Source organism: Trichosurus vulpecula, chromosome 2 (genome assembly GCF_011100635.1).
Source record: "Trichosurus vulpecula isolate mTriVul1 chromosome 2, mTriVul1.pri, whole genome shotgun sequence".
Taxonomy (NCBI): Eukaryota; Metazoa; Chordata; class Mammalia; order Diprotodontia; family Phalangeridae; genus Trichosurus; species Trichosurus vulpecula.
Window position 1 is genome coordinate 45,755,343 of NC_050574.1, and position 19,875 is coordinate 45,775,217.

At 43.6% G+C, this 19,875-nt stretch overlaps 1 protein-coding gene across 3 annotated transcripts in view; it reads left to right on the forward strand.

Moving 5' to 3' along the window:
• The window catches only part of PDPN (podoplanin), a 47,702-nt gene that overhangs the window by 16,708 nt on the left and 11,119 nt on the right, over positions 1-19,875 (forward strand). For 2 of the 3 annotated variants that reach the window (XM_036745650.1, XM_036745651.1), the window contains exons 1-2: positions 15,922-15,998; positions 19,412-19,535. In XM_036745650.1, coding sequence (XP_036601545.1) covers positions 15,942-15,998; positions 19,412-19,535 — 181 coding nt within the window. In that variant the 5' untranslated portion in view covers positions 15,922-15,941. Of the gene's footprint in view, positions 1-15,915; positions 15,999-19,411; positions 19,536-19,875 lie in introns of those variants that run through there. The other variant, XM_036745652.1, reaches the window with a different exon arrangement.

Sequence of the window (19,875 nt, forward strand, 5' to 3'; positions counted from 1 at the left end):
CAACTGCTACCATTCTGACCCCAACATGCCGGTGTCATTGGGCCTCTTCATGTATGAAGGATGAACAGAACAGCAACAGTATCCATCAATATTGAATTATTATCTATTAGCTAAGAAAATACATCATGCGAATGTGGTGTAGTAGACAGAGTCCAGGTATTGGAGTCAGAAAGACCTGAGTTAAAATCTGGCCTTGCTACTGTCTAGCTATAGGACCATGAGTGAATCATTTAATCTCTGTAAGCCTTAGTTTCTTCATCTGGAAAATGGGAATGTTAGCTACCACGCAAGGCTGTTAGGAGGTTCAAATGAGATAAGATATGTAGAGCATTTTTTAAACCTTAAAGAACTATATACATGATCTCTATAGTAATAGTACTGATGATAATAACAATCACTATTATGTTTATTAAGAAAATACATAACGCCAGTGTGGCTTAGTAGAAGAAAGAGTATAGGACTTGGAGCCAGGAAGACCTGAGATTGAATGTGGCCTCTGCCACTCTCTAACTTTATGACCATCAGCAAATCACTCAACCTCTCTAAGCCCCAGTTAAGTCATCTTCAAAAATGGGGATGCTGCTGTTCTATCTACCTCTTAGGTCTGATGCGAGGCTCAAATGAGACAATATATGTAAAGAGCTTTGCCATCTTTGGAGTACCATAAATGTCTTCTTGTTATCATGACAAAGCTACAGATTCAGTAATGCTCAAAATGTATTTGTATTTTATCTATTACAGCAGCATCCACATGCATTTCAAAAATAAGGATTAGTTCCTGCATGAGGCATATTGTGTATTCAGTCTACATAGGGGCCATTTGCTAAATAAAGATCAAAATGGAAGTTCTTGGCACTATATACGTGGGTAGACCCCTTGCAATACATCCTCAGCAGCCACAGGTGGGCAACCACTGCCCTTGGGTTGGACTGCCCGTCTTCTGAAGTCCCTTCCAACTCTGAAATGCTACGAATCTGTGAATGCGATGTACTGTGTGATTTGTGGGAACCAAGTTTACTTGGGCTAAAATCAAAACAAATTTGCATTCCCAGAACATCCACCAAACAGTTAGCCAGCCCAGGGCTAAATTTTCCATGGATAATCCCCGAAGTCCATTGTCTCCATGCTGCTCTTTGGAAGTTGCCTGTATTAGCCATAGAAGTGCTTTTGATTCATGTGGTCATTTACCCAGAATCACCTGAGCCCCATCCAGAGCCATTAGCAACCACAACCCTGGGTCTGGAGACAGTGGTCAGCCTGGCAGCCATAGTCAGGGAAGGGTGTTCCTTGTACAAAGACTCTAGGGGACTCCAAGCCAACACATCAGAGAGCAATAACTGACCCCTGTGGTGTGGCTAGTCCAGTCCATGAGGTAGAGTCAAGAGTGCGAGAGACTTGACATTTAGAACCAAGTCTGATATCTCTCAACTTTTTATCAAAATCTACAAACCTAGCAAATAAGTGACCATACTGATAATTTTGGATTGAGTGGATCAAGGTGAAAGGGTAAAGAACCTATACTGGGTGGTCCCAGAGAGGTCAAGGAGCTCATATTGATGTGGAAGTTTGGACAAGCAATAAGGACCTACTATGCACTAAGCAAATCAAATAGTCCTTTTCCTAAAGTATGTTACATTCTACTGGGATAAATAATGTTTACAAGAGATAAGTCAATGCAAAAAAAAATATGCAAAGTAAAAACAAAGTAATTTCAGACGTCAAAGGAGGACACTAACAACTAGAAGGCTCAGGAAGAGCCCTACGGAGGAGGTGCTATTTGAGCCAAGCCTTGAAATGAGCCAAAGACTCCAAGAGATTGAGGGGAGGAGGAGAGAGAGAATTTGTGCAGCAGGAAATGAAATGTCATGTATGGCGAATAGCGGATAGGCCATTTCGGCTTCTTTAGTTTGCTGGCAGTGTTAATGAGGCATGACATAGAAAATTAGCATTGCAAGAATAAATAGCTTAAGGATGGAAGTTGTACAGTGTTCCTCCAGGGCGTTTAACATTTTGTGAATATTCCTGCAGAACTCTAGACCCAAGAAAAGTAGTGGGTTCCTTATCATTGGAAATCTCCAAGCAAAGGCTAACTGGTGATGAAGCCCCTCTATTAGTAAAAACAAATTTTGAACATGGATTCCCAATAGGTATATATTTATTTTAGATCACATTTATGTATACTACTGTACTAATTATATACTTCATATATTACATATTACGTGATACATATGCACATTATACGTATAATTATGTACGTTATAATTTATAAACATAAGTATATAATTATACACATTATAAAACTTTCACAAAAAGTAGAGATTGAAAAGGATGAAATAGATATAAAATGATATTTGATCGAGAGGTGATAGGGAAGGAACCATTGGGGTTTATTGAAGAAAGCAATGACATGGCCAGACCTGGACTTTAGGAAGATCACTTTGAGAGCTGTGCAGAGGTTGGATTTGGGAGGGGGAAGACTTGAGGCAGGAAGACCAAATTAGGAGGCTATAGTCCAGGCAAGAGGTGATGAAGACCTGAACTAGGGAAATGACTCTGCAACTAGAGACAAGGAGAAAAATACCAGAGACATGAGGGTAGAAGTGACTAAGCAACAGATTGTATCTGTGGGATGAGAGTGACTGAGGAGTTAAGGCTGACACCGAGGTTGTCTAGAGGAAAAACCAGAAGACTAGAAGAATGTTGGTGGCCTCAGCAGTCATGGGGAAGTTTGGAAGAGGGGAGAATTTGGGGGAAAAGAATGTCATGAGCCCTTTGATCCGGATCACAAGCCAGTCACACCTGTTGATTCTGGGAAACTCACTCTGCCCCGTCCAAAATGAAAAAAAGGCAGTCAGAGCTCCCACTCACTGAGTCACTACCCTCTGAGGGGTGTTGACAGCTGTGGAGCCACCAGGTAACCTGGAGGGCAGGGATGTTTTTAAACTTGCACATGCAAGGAATTCAGCTTTAAAGACTACTCTAGGAATTATATTATTTGAAATCAAGTCATTCAACAAGTTATTAATAAGTGTCGGCTAAGTAAGACAAAAGTGAAAGTCTTTCTTCTCGAGAAGTTTGTATCCTACTGGAGAAGATAATAAATTTAAATACATACAAAATGAATACAGGCTCACTTTGCAGTGGGGAGAAACTAGGATCTAGAGGCATAAGGAAAGGTCTCATGTTCAGAGGCACCCTTTGATCTTATGTTCTTGACCTTTCTCCAACAGTTAATTATGGAGGGGAATGGGGAAGTCGATGAGTATTGTTTTTGTTTGTCATTCTGAAACCAGACAAACAACCAGAACAAGCCGGAGACGGCCAGAAGCCTTTTAAAGGAAACAAATCCAAATCAGCTATTTTATTTCATGAAAACTCTTAACAGATTATTTCAGGGCTGTTTGATCTCCCCATCTTCACAGCCTGATTTGTTGCACTTGGACGGGCTGAAGAGGACATCAGACTTCAGAAAAGTCTGAGTAACCTAAAAATCACTCCCTCGTTCTGGGGATGAACACAACAGGTCTGCTTCCGGAGCTGCCAGGAAGCCTTTTTACGAGGAAGATGACGAACTTGGGTTAACGCAGGGCTTAGGGTTCCCCGCCCCCCCACTTTTTTTTGCAAGCTCAACCACAAGAGGTTTAAATATTCTAAACAGTTTCAGAATAACATCCATATTGCACAAACACAAAAATGCGTCCTGCTGCTGTTGGCTTATGAAGTAGGGGGTCTGGTAGCAATAGGATTGGAATTCAGACTCTCATCCACATGTGATGATCTGAAATGAGGTCAGGGCCAGCTGCACAGACTCTAAAGTGGGGGTTCTGAACCCTTGGCCTGTCATAGGGCCTTTGGCAGCCAAGTAAAGCCTTTGAAACAATGTTTTATGAACTTTAGAATCATATTTTATATACAAAAAATAAGGTACTTAGGATTATACAAGAAACCAATTATAATGAAATACAGTTATCAAAGTTTTTTTTTAACAAGTTAGAAATCTGTCCGTGGACCCCCGGTTAAGAGTGCTGGGCTTTTTGAGTCAGGAGAGATCTGGGTTCAAATCTCACTTCTGACACTTTTTAGCCATGTGACTGTCAGCAAGTCATTTTCACATTTCTGATCCTCAGTTTCTCTTTCTGTGAAATGCAGAATAGTAGTACCCAGAGTACCAATGTCACTGGGTCATTTTGAGGCTCAAATGAGCTACTGTGTGTTAAATACAGGACACATACTACATTCTATAAATGTCAGTTATTATTTTCAGTGAGCCATGACTCCTAATCCTTGAACCTTAAATTTCCTTTCCCTCACTCTCAGAGTTTCTGTCAGAGATTTATGATATTCAAGAGAACTCTTCAGAAGCTACAATTTAAAGGGACTCAGTGGCACATTCCTTTTTAAAGCAAATGGTGACTCTTTCCTGGCTTATATGTTGCTGTCCTTGTTAGCCTCGATTTTCAGTGACTGAATTTCCCTGGAATTCCCACCCTGTTCTGGAAGCCTTCTAGTCCCAACCCCTTTATTTTACAGTTGAGAAAAGGGAGGCCCGAAGGATGAGAGAGGAGGCACCCTCGCCTAATACACGCATCTTCTTGAGTGTGACTAATAACATCAGGGTTGGGGAATGGGTTACTAATAGGATTTGGAGAAAAAGTTGAGCTGTATGAAGAGTCTGGAAGAAGATTGCTAAGTCTGTCTAGAGCATCCAAGAGGAATTCTTGGCTGCCGGCACTTAGGAAGATGAGCCAGGGTAGGAGTAAAGATAGCTGCCCCAAGTGCCATCTTACAGGAGAGGCTGAAGAAGGAAATCATTCTGGGAGGATCAGGTCTGCACCAGTCACCTTCCCATCTCAGAGCTGCCAGAGTGACATTCCTGGATACCCAAAAACTGAATCAGAGGATGTCAGAGCTGGAGGGAGCTTAGAACACAGGATGTCAGAGCTGGGAGGGCCCTTAGAACACAGAATATCAAAGTTGGGAAGACCCTTAGAACACAGGATATCAGAGCTGGGGGGGCCCTTAGAACCCAGGATATCAGAGCTGGGGGGGCCTTTAGAACCCAGGATATCAGAGCTGGGGGGGCCCTTAGAACCCAGGATGTCAGAGCTGGGAGGGCCCTTAGAACACGGGATGTCAGAGCTTGAAGAGACCTTGGAGATCATCTGTTCCACACTTTCCCCCCAGACTTTACATGAAACTGAGGACCAGAGAATGCAGCAATCAGGACAATTGCTTGTCCCAGATGACACCGAGTTCGTAGCAGAGGCCAGCCTGGAGCCCATTTCCCTTGACTCCCAGGACAGGCCTTTCCCACTGTACCACCCAACTCCCTGCTAACCTGTTGTCGAGAAGTAGTTTCAGTGACAACATTGAGGCACGTATGCATTGAAGGCACCCAGAAAAGATTTAGGGTCCTGCCTGCTTGACTTCCCTTGTTCAGTGCACCACACTTCTCCATGTTCTCTTCATGGGCTGCTGTGAGCCCTGCAGCCACCCCTCACTGATCCCGCCAATGGTCAGGCTATGAGAGGCAGGAGAAAAGGGACCTGTATTGAGGAAAGACCAGAGAGGCTGGAAGCAGCCCAGGCAGAAGCTGACAAAGAGAGTGCTGTTGTGTCCAAGAGGGCAATCCCAAGCCCCCTGGGCAAAGTCAATGTCAGCTTAATCCTCAGCCTGAAAGATGGCTCCTGTGTCAGGAGGGTTGGGACTTGGGAGATGAAGGCAGGCCCTCATCCAGACCCAGTTTGTTTCAAAACAACAGCTGGATGCAGCAGTGAGACTTCTTACAAACTCCAGGCAAGTTTGAGAGCATCTAGATGTGAAAATAGAACATGGCCTAAACAGGAAGGGGAATTCTTAAAGTAGTCTTCCAAGAGGGTATAAGGACTAAACATTCACTCATACCAGCTTAGTTCTGGAAGAGATCTCAGAGGTATCTGGTCCACCCCCACCCCTTCATATTACGGATGAGGAAACTGAGGCCGGAAGAAATTAATTGAATTAGAGGTGGTCCAACTAATCCAATCCCTTCAGTTTACAGATGAGGAAAATGATGCCTGGGAAGATTAATTGATTTATATGATTATAGATTTTGAGCTACAAGGGATCCCACAAGCTACTTAATCTAACCCCCACCCTGCACTTTACAGAACGGATGCCCTGAGAAGTTTAGTGAGTGACTTGTGATCACATAACAAATATATGTCAAACATGGGATTCCTGACTCCAAATCCAGTGGTCTTTCCATTGTGCCGACTCTTGCTTCTCTGGTGTGTGTTATTTTGTCTTTGAGCAAGCATTCTTAACCTGGGGTCTGTGAACTTAAATAAATGTTTTATAAGAATTTTTCAATATAATTGGTTTCCTTCGTAATTCTATGCATTGAAAGATGTTGTTCTGAGAAGAGAGTTCCCCAGACTTTTAAAGAGGTCCATGACACAGAAAAAGTTAAGAACCTCTGCCTTAGGAGATTGAATTCCTGGTGCTCCTCAGGGAGTAAAAATGTCTGGACCCTCCTTTTAGGATCATAGATTTAGAGCTGAAAGGGACCTTTACAGAAGGAGAAACTGAGGCCCATGACTTGCCCAAGGTCACCCAGGAAAGAAGCATCTAAGTTGGGATTGGAAGAACTAGATCTTCTTGGGTCGAAGTCCTGTTCTCATTCCACTCTACCAGAGTGCATTTGCTCATGTCAGAACCAGGATGGACATTAGACATCATCTAAGTCCACCTTCCTTGGGAAATTGGTGTAGTGAGTGGGGAAGTGATTTGTCCAAAGTCATACAGAAAGTTCGTGGAAGAGCTGAAAACAATAACAATTTACATATACGTATATATGTGTATATATATATGTATATATATATATATATATATATATAGTGCTTTATAGTGTAGAAAGTGCCTCCTTCATGACAGAGCTGGGAGCTGGGTAATACAGATATTATGATATCCATTTTACAGATCAAGAGACTGAAGGTCAGAGTAGTTAATTGGTTTATCTGGAGTTACATAACCAATAAGGAAACCTAGATCCTCTGCCTCCTAGTCTAGCATGATTTCCAGTACTGTAACCAGGGGATGGCTTATCTGAATGAGTAATCAGCCTAGACTATGGAAAATATTCAAGAAATGAAATGCCATTACTTTCAAGGATATGCAGTAACATAAACTTGGATAACAGGGCTTCCAAGCAGAGCTCTTCAAGGACCTAAGTTAGTGAACAGATCAGTTATTCGTAACTAATATATTCATGCAAACAAAGGTTGGCTAAAGTATTAGAAAAGTTTGTTCTCAAACACCCCCTCCCCCCATGATCATATTTACCTCTGATACTTTTCTCATTAAAATGTATTTTATATTCAATTCAACAAAAGAGGTAGCCTGGTGGAAAACGGGCTAAATTTGGGTTCCAAGGGTCAGGGTTGGAATTCTGACAATTACTACCTATTTGACCTTGGACAAATATCTTTGCCTCCCTGAACCCAAGATGCATCATTTTCAAAATGAGGGGGTTGGATTAGGTGATTTCTGAGCCCATCCAGCTCTTGATCTGGGACTCTGAGATCCTATGATCCTAAAACATCTGTTAATCACTGCGTAAGCCACAGGGGTCTCAAAACAGACGTGAAACAGATCTTGCTCTCAACGAGCTTACAATCTAATCATATTATAGTTAGACCAGAAGTAAGGTTGGCCGCAAACCCATTAGAATAATCAATAGTTCCAAACTGGAGCTTGAATAAAGAGATTGGGTTTATCTGGGAAAATTTCCATGAGATCTCACCAATATGCGAGGAGATTGAGTGGGGCTTGGGAGAGCTAGAATGGGCTGGGTGGATCTTGGATGTGAGTACACAGTTTGGTGTTGGGGGTTGATGTTCTTAGAAGCATTCAGGGCTGCTAGTTTTATTTTGTTTGGTTTTAAAGAAGGAAAATGGTTTTGAGCATGACCCACTGAATGACCCACACTCCACAATGGAGAGGAAAAAGATGGGAAGGCAGGCTGAAATCCGGCAGCTGTGGCTCAGCGGGAACCTCTAATGCCAGGACAACAGGGACTATTATCATGGAGAGATGGGATGGGATGGGATCTCTCATTAAGGGCAACTTTCCCATGAAGCCAAGAGAAAGGGAGGGCATGGAGACAAAAGGAACGCCCCCTAGTCCTGTATGTCATTCAGGGACTTGCCTTTGTCTATCCAGATTGAGTGGGCTAGAGGAGGGGGCTGAACAGAGAGAGTAACCGCCAGACCTCCCAGCACAGTAACCTACTCCATTCTATATCGGGATTTAAAATGCATGTGTGCATGTTTGCATACATGTGTGGTATATTGTATGTATATGCATGTAGGCTTGTGGGAGTGTGCATATATTTAGATACGTGTATATGTGTGTAGATAGGGATATTTATGTAAATTTGTGCACATATTTCGGTATGTTTGTAGTGTGTGCATACATGTATAGGTCTATGTATGCACATGCATGTGTGTAAGTGTGTATGCCTTTGTAGTCACTGTTTTTATGTATGTGTTTAGTATATGTGGTGTGGTATACATATATGAGAGGTGTAATAATGATGGTTCACATTTATATAGTGCTTACAGGTTTGCAAAGTATTTTCTATTTAACATTTGTTACTTTAGGAGCCTAGATTCAGAGGACAGAGGGCCCTTACAGGTCCTTCATTTTACAGATGAAGAAACCAAGTTCCCTCGAGGCTAAACCACTTCCCACCGTCACATGTAGCAAGCTGCTGAGCCAGGATTCAGACATAGGCTCTCTGAATCCAAGTTCAGTGCTCCCTCTGTAGCAGCACACTGCCTGCTTTGAGGAAACTGACGATTTGAGAAGTTAAGGTCACTTTTTTGTGGTCATATAGCTAGCAGGCTCAGAGACAAGATACGAAATTGGGGTATTTTTCCCCAAGATTATAATTTTTATTTCTTGCTTTTCCAAACTTGACAAATCCCAATAAACACAAACATTTCCATGTACAAAGAACAGAAAACAAGAGTTGTATTTGGAGCCTCAGATCTGTTGATCTGTTGTATACAGTTTGCTGTTGTTGGAATTCCTTTTTTTTTTTTAGTGTGTAACAAATTGAACCAAATCCGGGTTTTCCTGACTCTGAGTCCAGCATTTTATCAGCTAGGGCTCATAGGGTTCCATGATCACAGATCTAAGGCTGGGAGGGAATTCAGAGGTCAGCTAGCCCAACCCCCTCATTTTTCAAATTAAGAAACTGAGGTCCCAGGGAGGCAAAGGGACTTTCTCAAGCTTATACAGGGAGTAAGTGATAAGAGCCACAATTCAAATTTAAGTCTGGTAATCCCAAGTTCAACATTCCAAGTTCAAGGGTTTTTTTTTTTTTTGCATGGCACTGCCTGGCTGTGCTGACTCTCTATATGCATATATGCCCATTCATCTGTTTATACTTTTATAAATGTGCACATTTATAATGATGTTTCCATGCTATTTGAGAGCTGACAAGCAAGTCGCAGAGTCTATATAGAATAGCTCGAGAAAATACTTTTAAAAATGCATTGTTTGCTATGACGGCTTCAGAACTCTAGTTCTGAAAAGGAGGGCAACGAGATGCTGGCTCCTTAATAAAGGGTCCTTGTCTGCCAAGGAGCTATTCTCTTCCTCTCCTCCCCCAAGCCCACAGCTCTACTAGACGTTTGTCTTCAATAGGCCCCATCAATCCCTCTAGCAGCCAAACCTTGACCTCCAGTGAATGGGGATGGGGGGGAGGGGAGCCATCCCTGGGGCCCAACAATTTTTTTGACTATGGCTCCTGCTGAAACCTTCCCCTCAGAAACTACAAATAAACCCACAGGCCCAGACGTCTTATCCCATGCCATCCATCTTCAGGGATAGGGATTTAGAGCATCGAATGCAGAATGAAAAGCAGAGACAGCGAAGACTCCAGAGACTTCGTTCCTTCATATGCTGCCAGAAAAGTTCCAATCAAACATTTATTAGTTCTTGTCTTGGGCTTGGCTGTCTGTGGGCATATTTATAAGGGAAGCAGAGGGGGAGAAAAAGATGTCTTTCAACGGACAGAGGTGCTAACAGTCTCAGAGCACAGCTGCTCTTCCATGACTCATAGAGATCTCCAGACAGCCCCTTTCTCCTCCCCCTCAAGGCACGTGCTTTCTCTCCTGTGTTGCAAGATGGTTTGGTCATGGGATTTCGGGAACCTACCTCATGCCAGGGGACAGGGCTGGGGCTCATGAATCATACTGTTAACTCTTCAAGTGGGCACATGTTGTGTTTGTAGTAAAGTTGTAGATTGCTGATTTAAAGCAGGAAGTGACCTTGGAGGCTGTTAAGTCCAAATCTCTCATTTTACTGATAAGGACACTGAAGTGACTTGCCCGGGGTCACACAGTCAGGGAGAGGGTAGATTTTAACTCAGGCCTTCTTGACTCCAAGTCCAGGGTCTCACCCACTATGCCACGTTGCCTTTCAAAGACCAGGACAGGTCATCTGTCATTACTAAGTAGGGCTCAGCAGGCTTGCCTGTGATTCCTAAGTACAGTCACTGGGTGGCTAGGGTCTCACTTTTCTCCCCCATGCATGAGAGGAGAACAACCCAAGAGGCTTCAAGCCTTCCATGCCAGAAACTAAGGTCACTCCAAATGGAGCCAGTGAAAAGCCAAGGGCAAAGATGTAAGTTCCTTGAGGACAGGGACTATTTAATTTTTGTCTGCATCCCCAGAACTTAGCACATAGTAGGTGCTTAATAAACGTGTATTGAATTTCATCGATTTGAAGGTAGAGCCATAGCTAGGAATTTAGTACCTAGAAAGTTCAATTGATAGGAGAAAGATGTTGGGATACAAAGCAAAGTTATGGTTGACACCTGGGAAAGGTATGGGGTGGAAACCCAAGATGGTAAGTTGCGGTCCATTTGGGTCAGAAGAGAGGGCAGCCCACTGGCTTTCAAGTGGGCTGAGAGGAGGGATAATGTCACAGGGAGAGGCGCATGCAACAGTAGGTGGTCAAGCAAATGTTTATTAAGCAATTATCTATATTAGAAACAGTACTGAGAGCTGGGGACACAAAAAAAAGGTTAAAAACAGTCCCTTCCCTGAAGAAGCTGACATTCAGTAGGCCCAAGAGATGGGTGCCAGTAATGCTGATAGACTCTCGGTGGAGAGCAACTGAGGCTGGCAAGGCAAGGTAGTGTTGGGTGGCTTGGAGCTGGTAGAGGACAGAAAGGCTCTAATGCTCTGGGCCCAAGGATTTTCATGAGGAGGAACTTTACTCCCCTCCATCAGGAGCCTTGAGAAAGGCTTGAATCACTCCACCCTGGTGCCAGCTCTGTCTGAGAGGGAGATCTGGGGCGGATGGGGTCAACAAGGAGGTAAGCCAGGAGCCTGGTGCCCATAGAGGGAAGCAGATTCCTTGCGCGCATGGGCAGGGAACGAAGAGTGCTTAGCTCTAGTATGTGGGAGGCAATAAGGCATGTGCACAGGTCAAGCAGTGGTAATTGAAGCCAAAGAAAGGCCAAGGTCTCCCACTGCATCAGGGCCATTTCCAGTCATCCTGATTCATATCTGGCCAGTGGACCCAGATGGCTCCAGAGGAGAGAGTGAGGCTGGTGACTCTGCACAGACCTCCCTCACTTAAATCCAATTCATTTGCATTCCCTGGTATCACCCTCTGATGTCATGGTCCTCTTAAAGAACGAAGGACAAACAGCAACCTCTGTGGGAACAAGAACAGGAAACCAGGGCCCCAGAACAGCAGGGTTGGTGGGAGATGCCATTTCATATATTATAGATCCATTTCATTCAGTGTTCTCATCTGTGAAATGGGGTGCTTAGTCTACAATCATAGGCGGTGTGTGTGGTACATTAGAAAGGACACTGGATTTAGAGGTAGAGGACCAACTCCCAGCCCTACATGTATGACTTTGAGCATGATACCTGACTTCTCTCTGCCTCAGTTTCCTCCTCTGTAAAGGAATGGTTTGGCCTCTGAAGTTCTTTCTAGTTCTTATCCTATGATCCTGCAACTTTCTTAGAAAAAAAAAGAGGAAGGAAGATAAAAGGGAAGAAGGGAAGAAGGAAGGAAAGAGGGAGGGAAGGATGAGAGGAAAGAAGAGAGGGAGAAAAAAAGGGAGGGAGGGAGGAAGCAAGAAGGGAAGGAAGGAAGGAAAAAAGGAAAGGAGGGAAGAAGGAAATAAGAAGGAAAACAAGAAAGGAAGGGAGAGAGGGAGGGGGAGGAAAAGAAGGGAAGGAAGGAAGGAAGGAAGCATGAAAGGAAGAAAGGAAGAAAAGAAGGAAAGAAGGAAGGAAAGAAAGAAGGAAGGAAAAAAGTCATAGAGGCAGTGAGTATGCAGATCATAGTAACACATCTGAAGCCTAGTAGAAAAGCTTAATGAGAGGGGGCAGAGCCCAGATGGCAGCTGGAAATCAGGGACTTGCTTAAGCTCTCCCCCAAATCCCTCCAACCACCTGTAAAAAATGGCTCCGAACAAATTCTAGAGTTGTGGAACCCACAAAATAGCAGAGGGAAACAGGTCTCCAGCCCAGGAGAGCCTGGATGGTCATCGGGAAGGGTCTATCGCACGGTTCTGAGAGCGAAGAGCAGCCCACCGTGGGCTGTGCCCAGACAGACCAGACCCAGAATCAGCCAGTCAGAACAGGCCTTGGGGCCATGAATCAGTGAGCTGTGGCAGTTACCAGACTTCTCAACCCACAAACACCAAAGAGCAGATTAGGGGGATACTGTGGAATTGAGTTCAGAGCTGCCTGGCCACCAGCTCTGGGGATGGAGGAGGTGGTGCAGCCATGGCAGTAGCAGTAGCAGGAAACTGCTGAGGCTGCTTCCAGAACTCCAGCATCAGCTGCTTCCCGAGTCCCTGGCTCACAGAGTGGGAGGAATCTAGGAGCAGATCAGAGCAGGAGTACAAGGAGCACTTTGTGGGTACAAAGGCAGATTCTCTTGCTGTGCCCTGCTTGGATCTGTATTGCAGTCCTGGTTGGTGGTTCTTGGGGGAGGAGGAGCACTGCTGTGATAGAGCCTTGACTGACTGTGGAGTAGAAGTAGCTCTGTAAACAGCAGTGCTTGGACCCTGAAGCTTGGGACAAAGTACCCTCTACTCTACAAGCAGTCATATCCTGACAAAAAGCTCAAGGGTCAAGTAGTTGACTGGGAACATAAACAGGCAGCAAAAAGGAACTCAGACTCAAACTCAAACTCTAGATTCCTTTTTTTTGGTGACAAAGAAGACCAAAACATACAGCCAGAAGAAGTCCCCAAAGTCAAAGAGCCTACATCCAAAGCCTCCAAGAAAGATATGAATTGGGCTCAGGCCATGGAAGAGCTCAAAAAGGATTTGGAAAAGCAAATAAGAGAAGTAGAGGAAAAATTAGGACAAAGAATGAGAGTGATGCAAGAAAACCATGAAAAACAAGTCAACGACTTGCTAAAAGACACCCCCCCCCAAAAAAGACCACTGAAGAAAATAACACCTTAAAGAATAGACTAACCCAAATGGTGAGGAGAAGATACCTTGAAAGACAGAATTAGCCAAATGGAAAAGGAGGTCCAAAAGACCACTGAAGGAAATACTACCTTAAAAATTAGATTGGAGCAAGTGGAATCTAGTGACTTGATGAGAAATCAAGATATTATAAAACAGAACCAAAGGAATGAAAAATGGAAGACAATGTGAAATATGTCATTGGAAAAACCACTGATCTGGAGAATAGATCCAGGAGAGATAATTTAAAAATTATTGGACTACCTGAAAGCCATGATCAAAAAAAGAACCTAGACATCATCTTTCAAGAAATTATCAAGGAGAACTGCCGTGATATTCTAGAGCCACAGGGCAAAATAGAAATTAAAAGAATCCACAGATCACCTCCTCAAAAAGATCCCGAAAGGAAAACTCCTAGGAATATTGTCACCAAATTCCACAGTTTCTAGGTCAAGGAGAAAATACTGCAAGCAGCCAGAAAGAAACAATTTGAATATTGTGGAAACACAATCAGGATAATACAAGATCTAGCAGCTTCTACATTAAGGGATTGAAGGGCATGGAGTATGATATTCCATATGTCAAAGGAGCTAGGATTAAAACCCAAAATCGCCTACCCAGCAAATTTGAGTATAATGCTCCAAGGCAAAATATGGATTTTCAATAAAATAGAGGACTTTCAAGCTTTCTCAATGAAAAGACCAAAGCGAATTAGAAAATTTGCCTTTCAAATACAAGAATCAAGAGAAGCATGAAAAGGTAAACAAAAAAGAGAATTCATAAGGGACTTACTAAAGTTGAACTGTTATGTTTACATTCCTACATGGAAAGATGATGTGTGTAATTCTTGAGACCTTTCTCAGTGTTAGAGGAGTTGAACAGAATATAGAGAGAGGGTACAGGATGAGTTGAATATGAAGGGATGATATCTAAAAAAATGAAATAAATTCAAGGGGTGAGAGAGGAATATACTGAGAGAGGGAGAAAGGGAGATGGGGTAAATTATCTCACATAAAAGTGGCAAGAAAAAGCAGTTCTGTTGGAAGGGAAGAGGGGGCAGGTGAGGGGGAATGAGTGAATCTTACTCTCATCAAATCCAACTTGAGGAGGGAATAACATACACCCTCATTTGGGTATCTTACTCCACAGGAAAGTAAGGGGAAGGGGATAAAAAGGGGGGATGATAGAAGGGAGGGCAGATAGGAGGAGAAGGTAATCAAAAGCAAACACCTTTGAAAAGGGACAGGGTCAAGGGAGAAAACTGAATAAAGGGGGACAGGATAGGATGGAAGGAAATATAGTTAGCCTTTCACAACATGAGCATTGTGGAAGTGTTTTAAATAATGATACATGTGTGATCTATGTTGAATTGCTTGCCTTCCTAGGGAGGGTAGGTGGGAAGGGAAGAGGGGAGAGAATTTGGAACTCAAAGTTTTAAAAGCAGATGCTTAAAAAAAATTTTAAAAAGTTGTTTTTGCATGCAGGTGGGAAACAAGATATATAGGCAATGGGGCATAGAAATCTATCCTACCCTACAAGAAAGTAAGGGGAAAGGGGATTGGGGTGGGGAGTGGGGTGAAAGAGGGGAGGGCTGACTGGGGAATGAGGCAATCAGAATATATGCCATCTTGGAATGGGGGGAGGGTAGAAGTGGGGAGAAAACTTGTAACTCAAAATCTTGTGGAAATCAATGTTGAAAACTAAAATATTAAATAATGAATAAATAAATAAATAAATAAGGGGGAAAAAAGCTTAATGAAAAGTGCCTTAGGTCCAGGGAAACCAGGAGACTTGGCCAAGTTCATGCAAGTAATAAGCATCATGGGTAAAATTTGAACCCAGTTGTTCTAGACTCTAAGCTCAATGCTCTGTCCACTACCACATAAATAGATACATATATAAATGAATGAATATAAATAAATGAACAAATAAGTAGATAGATGAATGAATGAATCAATGAATGAATATTAGTGTTATCTGAATGGTTGTGTAGCACAGCAGTGATAGACAGTGGGCCCTGGATTCAGGACGACTCAGGCTGAGATTCTAGACATGTGGCCCTCAGCCAATCAGCCTTTCTGAGTCTTAAGCACCTCTCTAAGACTGTAAGTTACAGGTGGGTTGAAAATTGCATTGTTGGAGGGGTTCCCACATTGATGAAATCCTAGGTCTTTGCAATATTGATGTATTATTACCTCTGAGGTCCTGGCCAGCTCTCCGGGTCTCTGAATAGTATTGGGGAAATTGGTACGAGGAGGAAATGGTGGTCAAATCTCTGGAACAGCAGAAAACCAAAGAAATGACTGGAGAGAAATGTAATGCCCCAAAGAGGAAGGGAGGGGAATCTTCTAGCTGAAGTAACACAGTAGCTTATGGGGTTTCCAGCTTGGAGTCCTGACTCAGTCTTTCTCCTCCAGACAGCACCACCTTACCAGAAGATGCCATGAGTACAGCAGTCAGTGATGGGAATCCTTATGGTTCTGATGATGCATCAACTCCGGTGGGTATCTCTGGCCTCACAGTCTCATTTTCTTGCTAGGCTTAATTCTAAGACCTGAAGGCTGGGTTGAGGTACAACAGACAGCAAGGAAATGGGATGGCTCTCCAAGGGGGCTTAGGGGAAGGGGAGAAGATAACTCTCTTCCAGTATCCGAAGAGTGACAGTTAAGCCTAGTGGCTATGGCGTGAGGTTTGGAGTCAGGATGGCCTGTCTGGCTTCATATCTTCCCTCACGTCCTTGCTATTTGTGTGGCCCTGGTCACTCTCTCTGCCTGTAATCTCTCTGCCTCGGTCTCTTCATCTGTAAAATCTAAATCTTTGAAATCCACTCCCAAACTCCAGTGGCTTCCTGTTGCCTCCAGAAACAAATGAAAATCCTCTGCTTAGAATTCAAAGCCCCTCATAGCCTAGCATCCTCCTGCCTTCCCAGTCTTCTGACACCTTACTCCTCAACTTGTACTCTCTGATCCAGTGACACTGGCCTTCTAGCTGTTTCACAGACAAGACCCTCCATCTCTTGATTCAAGGCATTCTCTCTGGTTGTCCTCCATGCCTTGAATGCTCTGCCTATCCCACTTTGACTACTGACCTCCCTGGCTTTCTTTAAGAATCCCATTAGAATCCCACCTTCTACATGAAGGCTTCTCTAACCCCTCTTAATTCCACTGCCTTTCCTCTGTTAATTATTTCCTATTTATCCTGTCTATAGCTCGCTTTAAATGTATATTTGTTTGCACGTTGTCTCCCCTATTAGATTATAAGCTCTTTGAGGGCAGGGATATCTTTTGCTTTTTTTTAAATCATATTCCCACTGTTCAGTACAGTGCCTGGCACAGAGTACAAGGGTGGGGAACCTGCGGACTCGAGGGTCCTCTAGGTTCTTAAGTGTGGCCCTTCGACTGAATCCAAACTTCACAGTAGGCACTCAATCAATGTTGATTGAGAGAATGAACAAATTCAAATATATACAAAGTAGTTTGGGAAGGAGGGCACTAATAGTTAGGGAGGTGGACCAGGAAAGACTTCATGTAATACATGATGCCTCAGCTTCATCTTAAAGGATGAGAGGGACTTTGGGGCTTAGGAAAGGCAAGAGTGCATTCCAGGCCTGGGGGCCAGCCTGTGTAAAGGCACTGAGTATGGCCATGGGGGCTGTCCCAAGGTAGAATGGGATGCCTCTGTGTTAGTAGGTTTCTCCTCTTCAGAGGCTAAGCAAATGCTATTGTAAATGGGTTTCCTTTCAGGTGTGGGGTTAAATAGATGACCACTGAGATTCCTTCCAATTCTGAAGTTCTGGGCTAACTGTCTGCCTAGATCTCAGAGGAGTTCCAGGCTCGGAAGGGATTTTCCAGGCTCTGTGATTTGTTTTTCCTGACCATAATCATTCATTGACTTTGAACTTCAGGGAGCAAAATGGGGATGGGTCCAAGTTTAATTGTGAGCCCAGGACCCCTAATCTTCTCCCACCCACCAGCTGATCCAACGCAGGACCTAGGGCCAGTACGCTTCAATAACTTTCAGGGCTTCCCTTTGGTGATTTGCTGTCAGGGTCCAACTCAGGGAGAGTGGCCCTTGACAGTTCACACATAACATTATCCTGAACCACTGTGTACCTTGGCATGGCTGCATAACTTGAATTTGTATTGAATTCCACAGCATCTCAAGTTGGCTTCAAGCCCTCTGACCTCACCATGGAGTTGGTAGAGCAATAAGAGCGAATGTCTTTTGTGAAAAGGACACTCCCACTGCCTTCCAAACTGAACGATCCCCTCAAGAATCAATGTGTGGTCCAATGGAGAGAACCTCGGACTTGGATTTGAAGTCAGCAGACCTGGGTTCAAATCTCAGCTCTACCACTTACTACCTATGTGACCTGGACAAAACACTCAACCCCTCTGGGTGTCCAGATTTTCTCACCTTTAAACTGAGGACTCAGGACAGCTTGTGAGGTCCCTTACAGCTTGAAATTTGTGCTCCCATGACCTGGGTACAAAACCCAATTCTTTCACTTACTACCTGTGTGACCTTAAGCAAGTCATTTTCTCTTTGGGTTTTCCTATCTGTAAATGAAGGGGTCAGACTAGATGGACCTTCAAGCTTCTTTCCAGTCCTACATCTCTATTCCTATGACCTGGGTTAGCATTTTAGCTCTGCTTCTTATTATCCATGTGACTTCAGGTAAGTCACCTTTCTGGGCTTCCAGCTTTCATCATTCCTGAAATGAGGGCTTTGGGTTAGGTGCACCTCGAAGACCCCTTCCAATTGTGATCTGTATTCCTGTAACTTCTCCTTCCCACCACTTTCAAATGGTCAACAAATATTTGAGCCCTGCTCTGTACAAAGCACTGTGGCGGGTATCCTGGAGAAAGTCAAATATAAAATCCTCTGTTTGGTGCTCAAAGTCCTTCCTAACCTGCTGTCCCCCCACACCTACACTTGCAGTCTTCTTATACCTTATACCACCCCCTAGTCATACCCTGATCCAGTGGGACACAGCCTTGCATTTCCTTAAACAAGACCCTCCATCTCCAGACTGCAGGCACTTCCCATCACTGTCTCTCATGCCTGGAATGCTCTCCCTCTTCGCCTCCACCTCCTGGCTTCCTTCAAGTCCCAACTATATTCCCACCTTCTACTGGAAGCCTTCCTCAATCCCTCTTAATTGCAGTATCTTCCCTCTGTTGATTATCTCCTATTTATCCTGCAAGTAGCTTGTTTATACATAGTCATTTGCATGTTATCTCCCCCTTAGACTGGGAGCTTCTTGAGGGCAGGGACTGTTTTTGCCTTCTTGGCATCCCTACTGTTTAGCAAGGTGCCTGGAACATAGAAGGCACTTAAATGTTTGTTGAGTTGACATTTTATTCAATGGTTTGTGCCTCAGTTTACCTTTATTTCTCACAGAATACAACCAAGATTAGAGGCCTGAGTTTTCTCAAACAAAATTAGCTCATACAAAGACCAAGCTTGAGGCAAGTGAAATATTATCGGATACTACGGATCATGCTATGACTCTCTTGCCCTCTGAGTATTATGAGACCAGACATATTTCTACAGAAAGCAAGCCTATAGTAACGGAAATGTTCTGAGAGAGACTGTGTCCTTTGGCTTGACATTTTCAAAATGTAATACATGGTCCCTGCCCTCAGGGAGTTTATAATCTAGCTGAGGAAGAAGCTCATGAAAGGACAACAAATTAATCCTGGGCTAATGGTTCTTTTGTTAGAACTGTTGCTTCATACCCCACCCAGAGGCAGATGTATGATACAGATGATAAATGTCATAGAAAATTTTGGCTGTCGGTGGAACTCAGCAATAACCCAGAAATAAAACGCATTACAAACAAAAGGCTCGTTCCTCCTTCCGTGAGATTACTTACTGGCTCTTTTCCTGCTTTTCCCACCTGCCCCACAGCTGCCCACAACAACCATAAGACCCCCCGATACCACAGGATACGAAGATAAACCCAGTACAGTGGCCACAGTCCACTACAGAGAGAACTCCACGGACTCCAGGGTTATAACTGATCATGCCAGTGGTAAGAAACCAGTTTATTTGTTCGAAAAAGCATCAATTATGTAGTTGCTATAATATGTAAAGGGCAGCTAAATGGTACAGTGGATGGACCTCCACGCCTAAAGTCAGGAAGACCTGAGTTCAAATCTGGCCTCAGACACGTCTTACCTATGTGACCCTGGGCAAGTCACTTAGCCCTGTTTGCCTCAGTTTCTTCATCTGTAAAGTGAGCTGGAGAAGGAAATGGAAAACCACTCTAGTATCTTTACCAAGAAAATCCCAAATGGAATCACAAAAGAGTTGGATACAACTGAAATGACTGAGCGACAACAGTAATATATAAGACATTTTGGTCCTGGGCA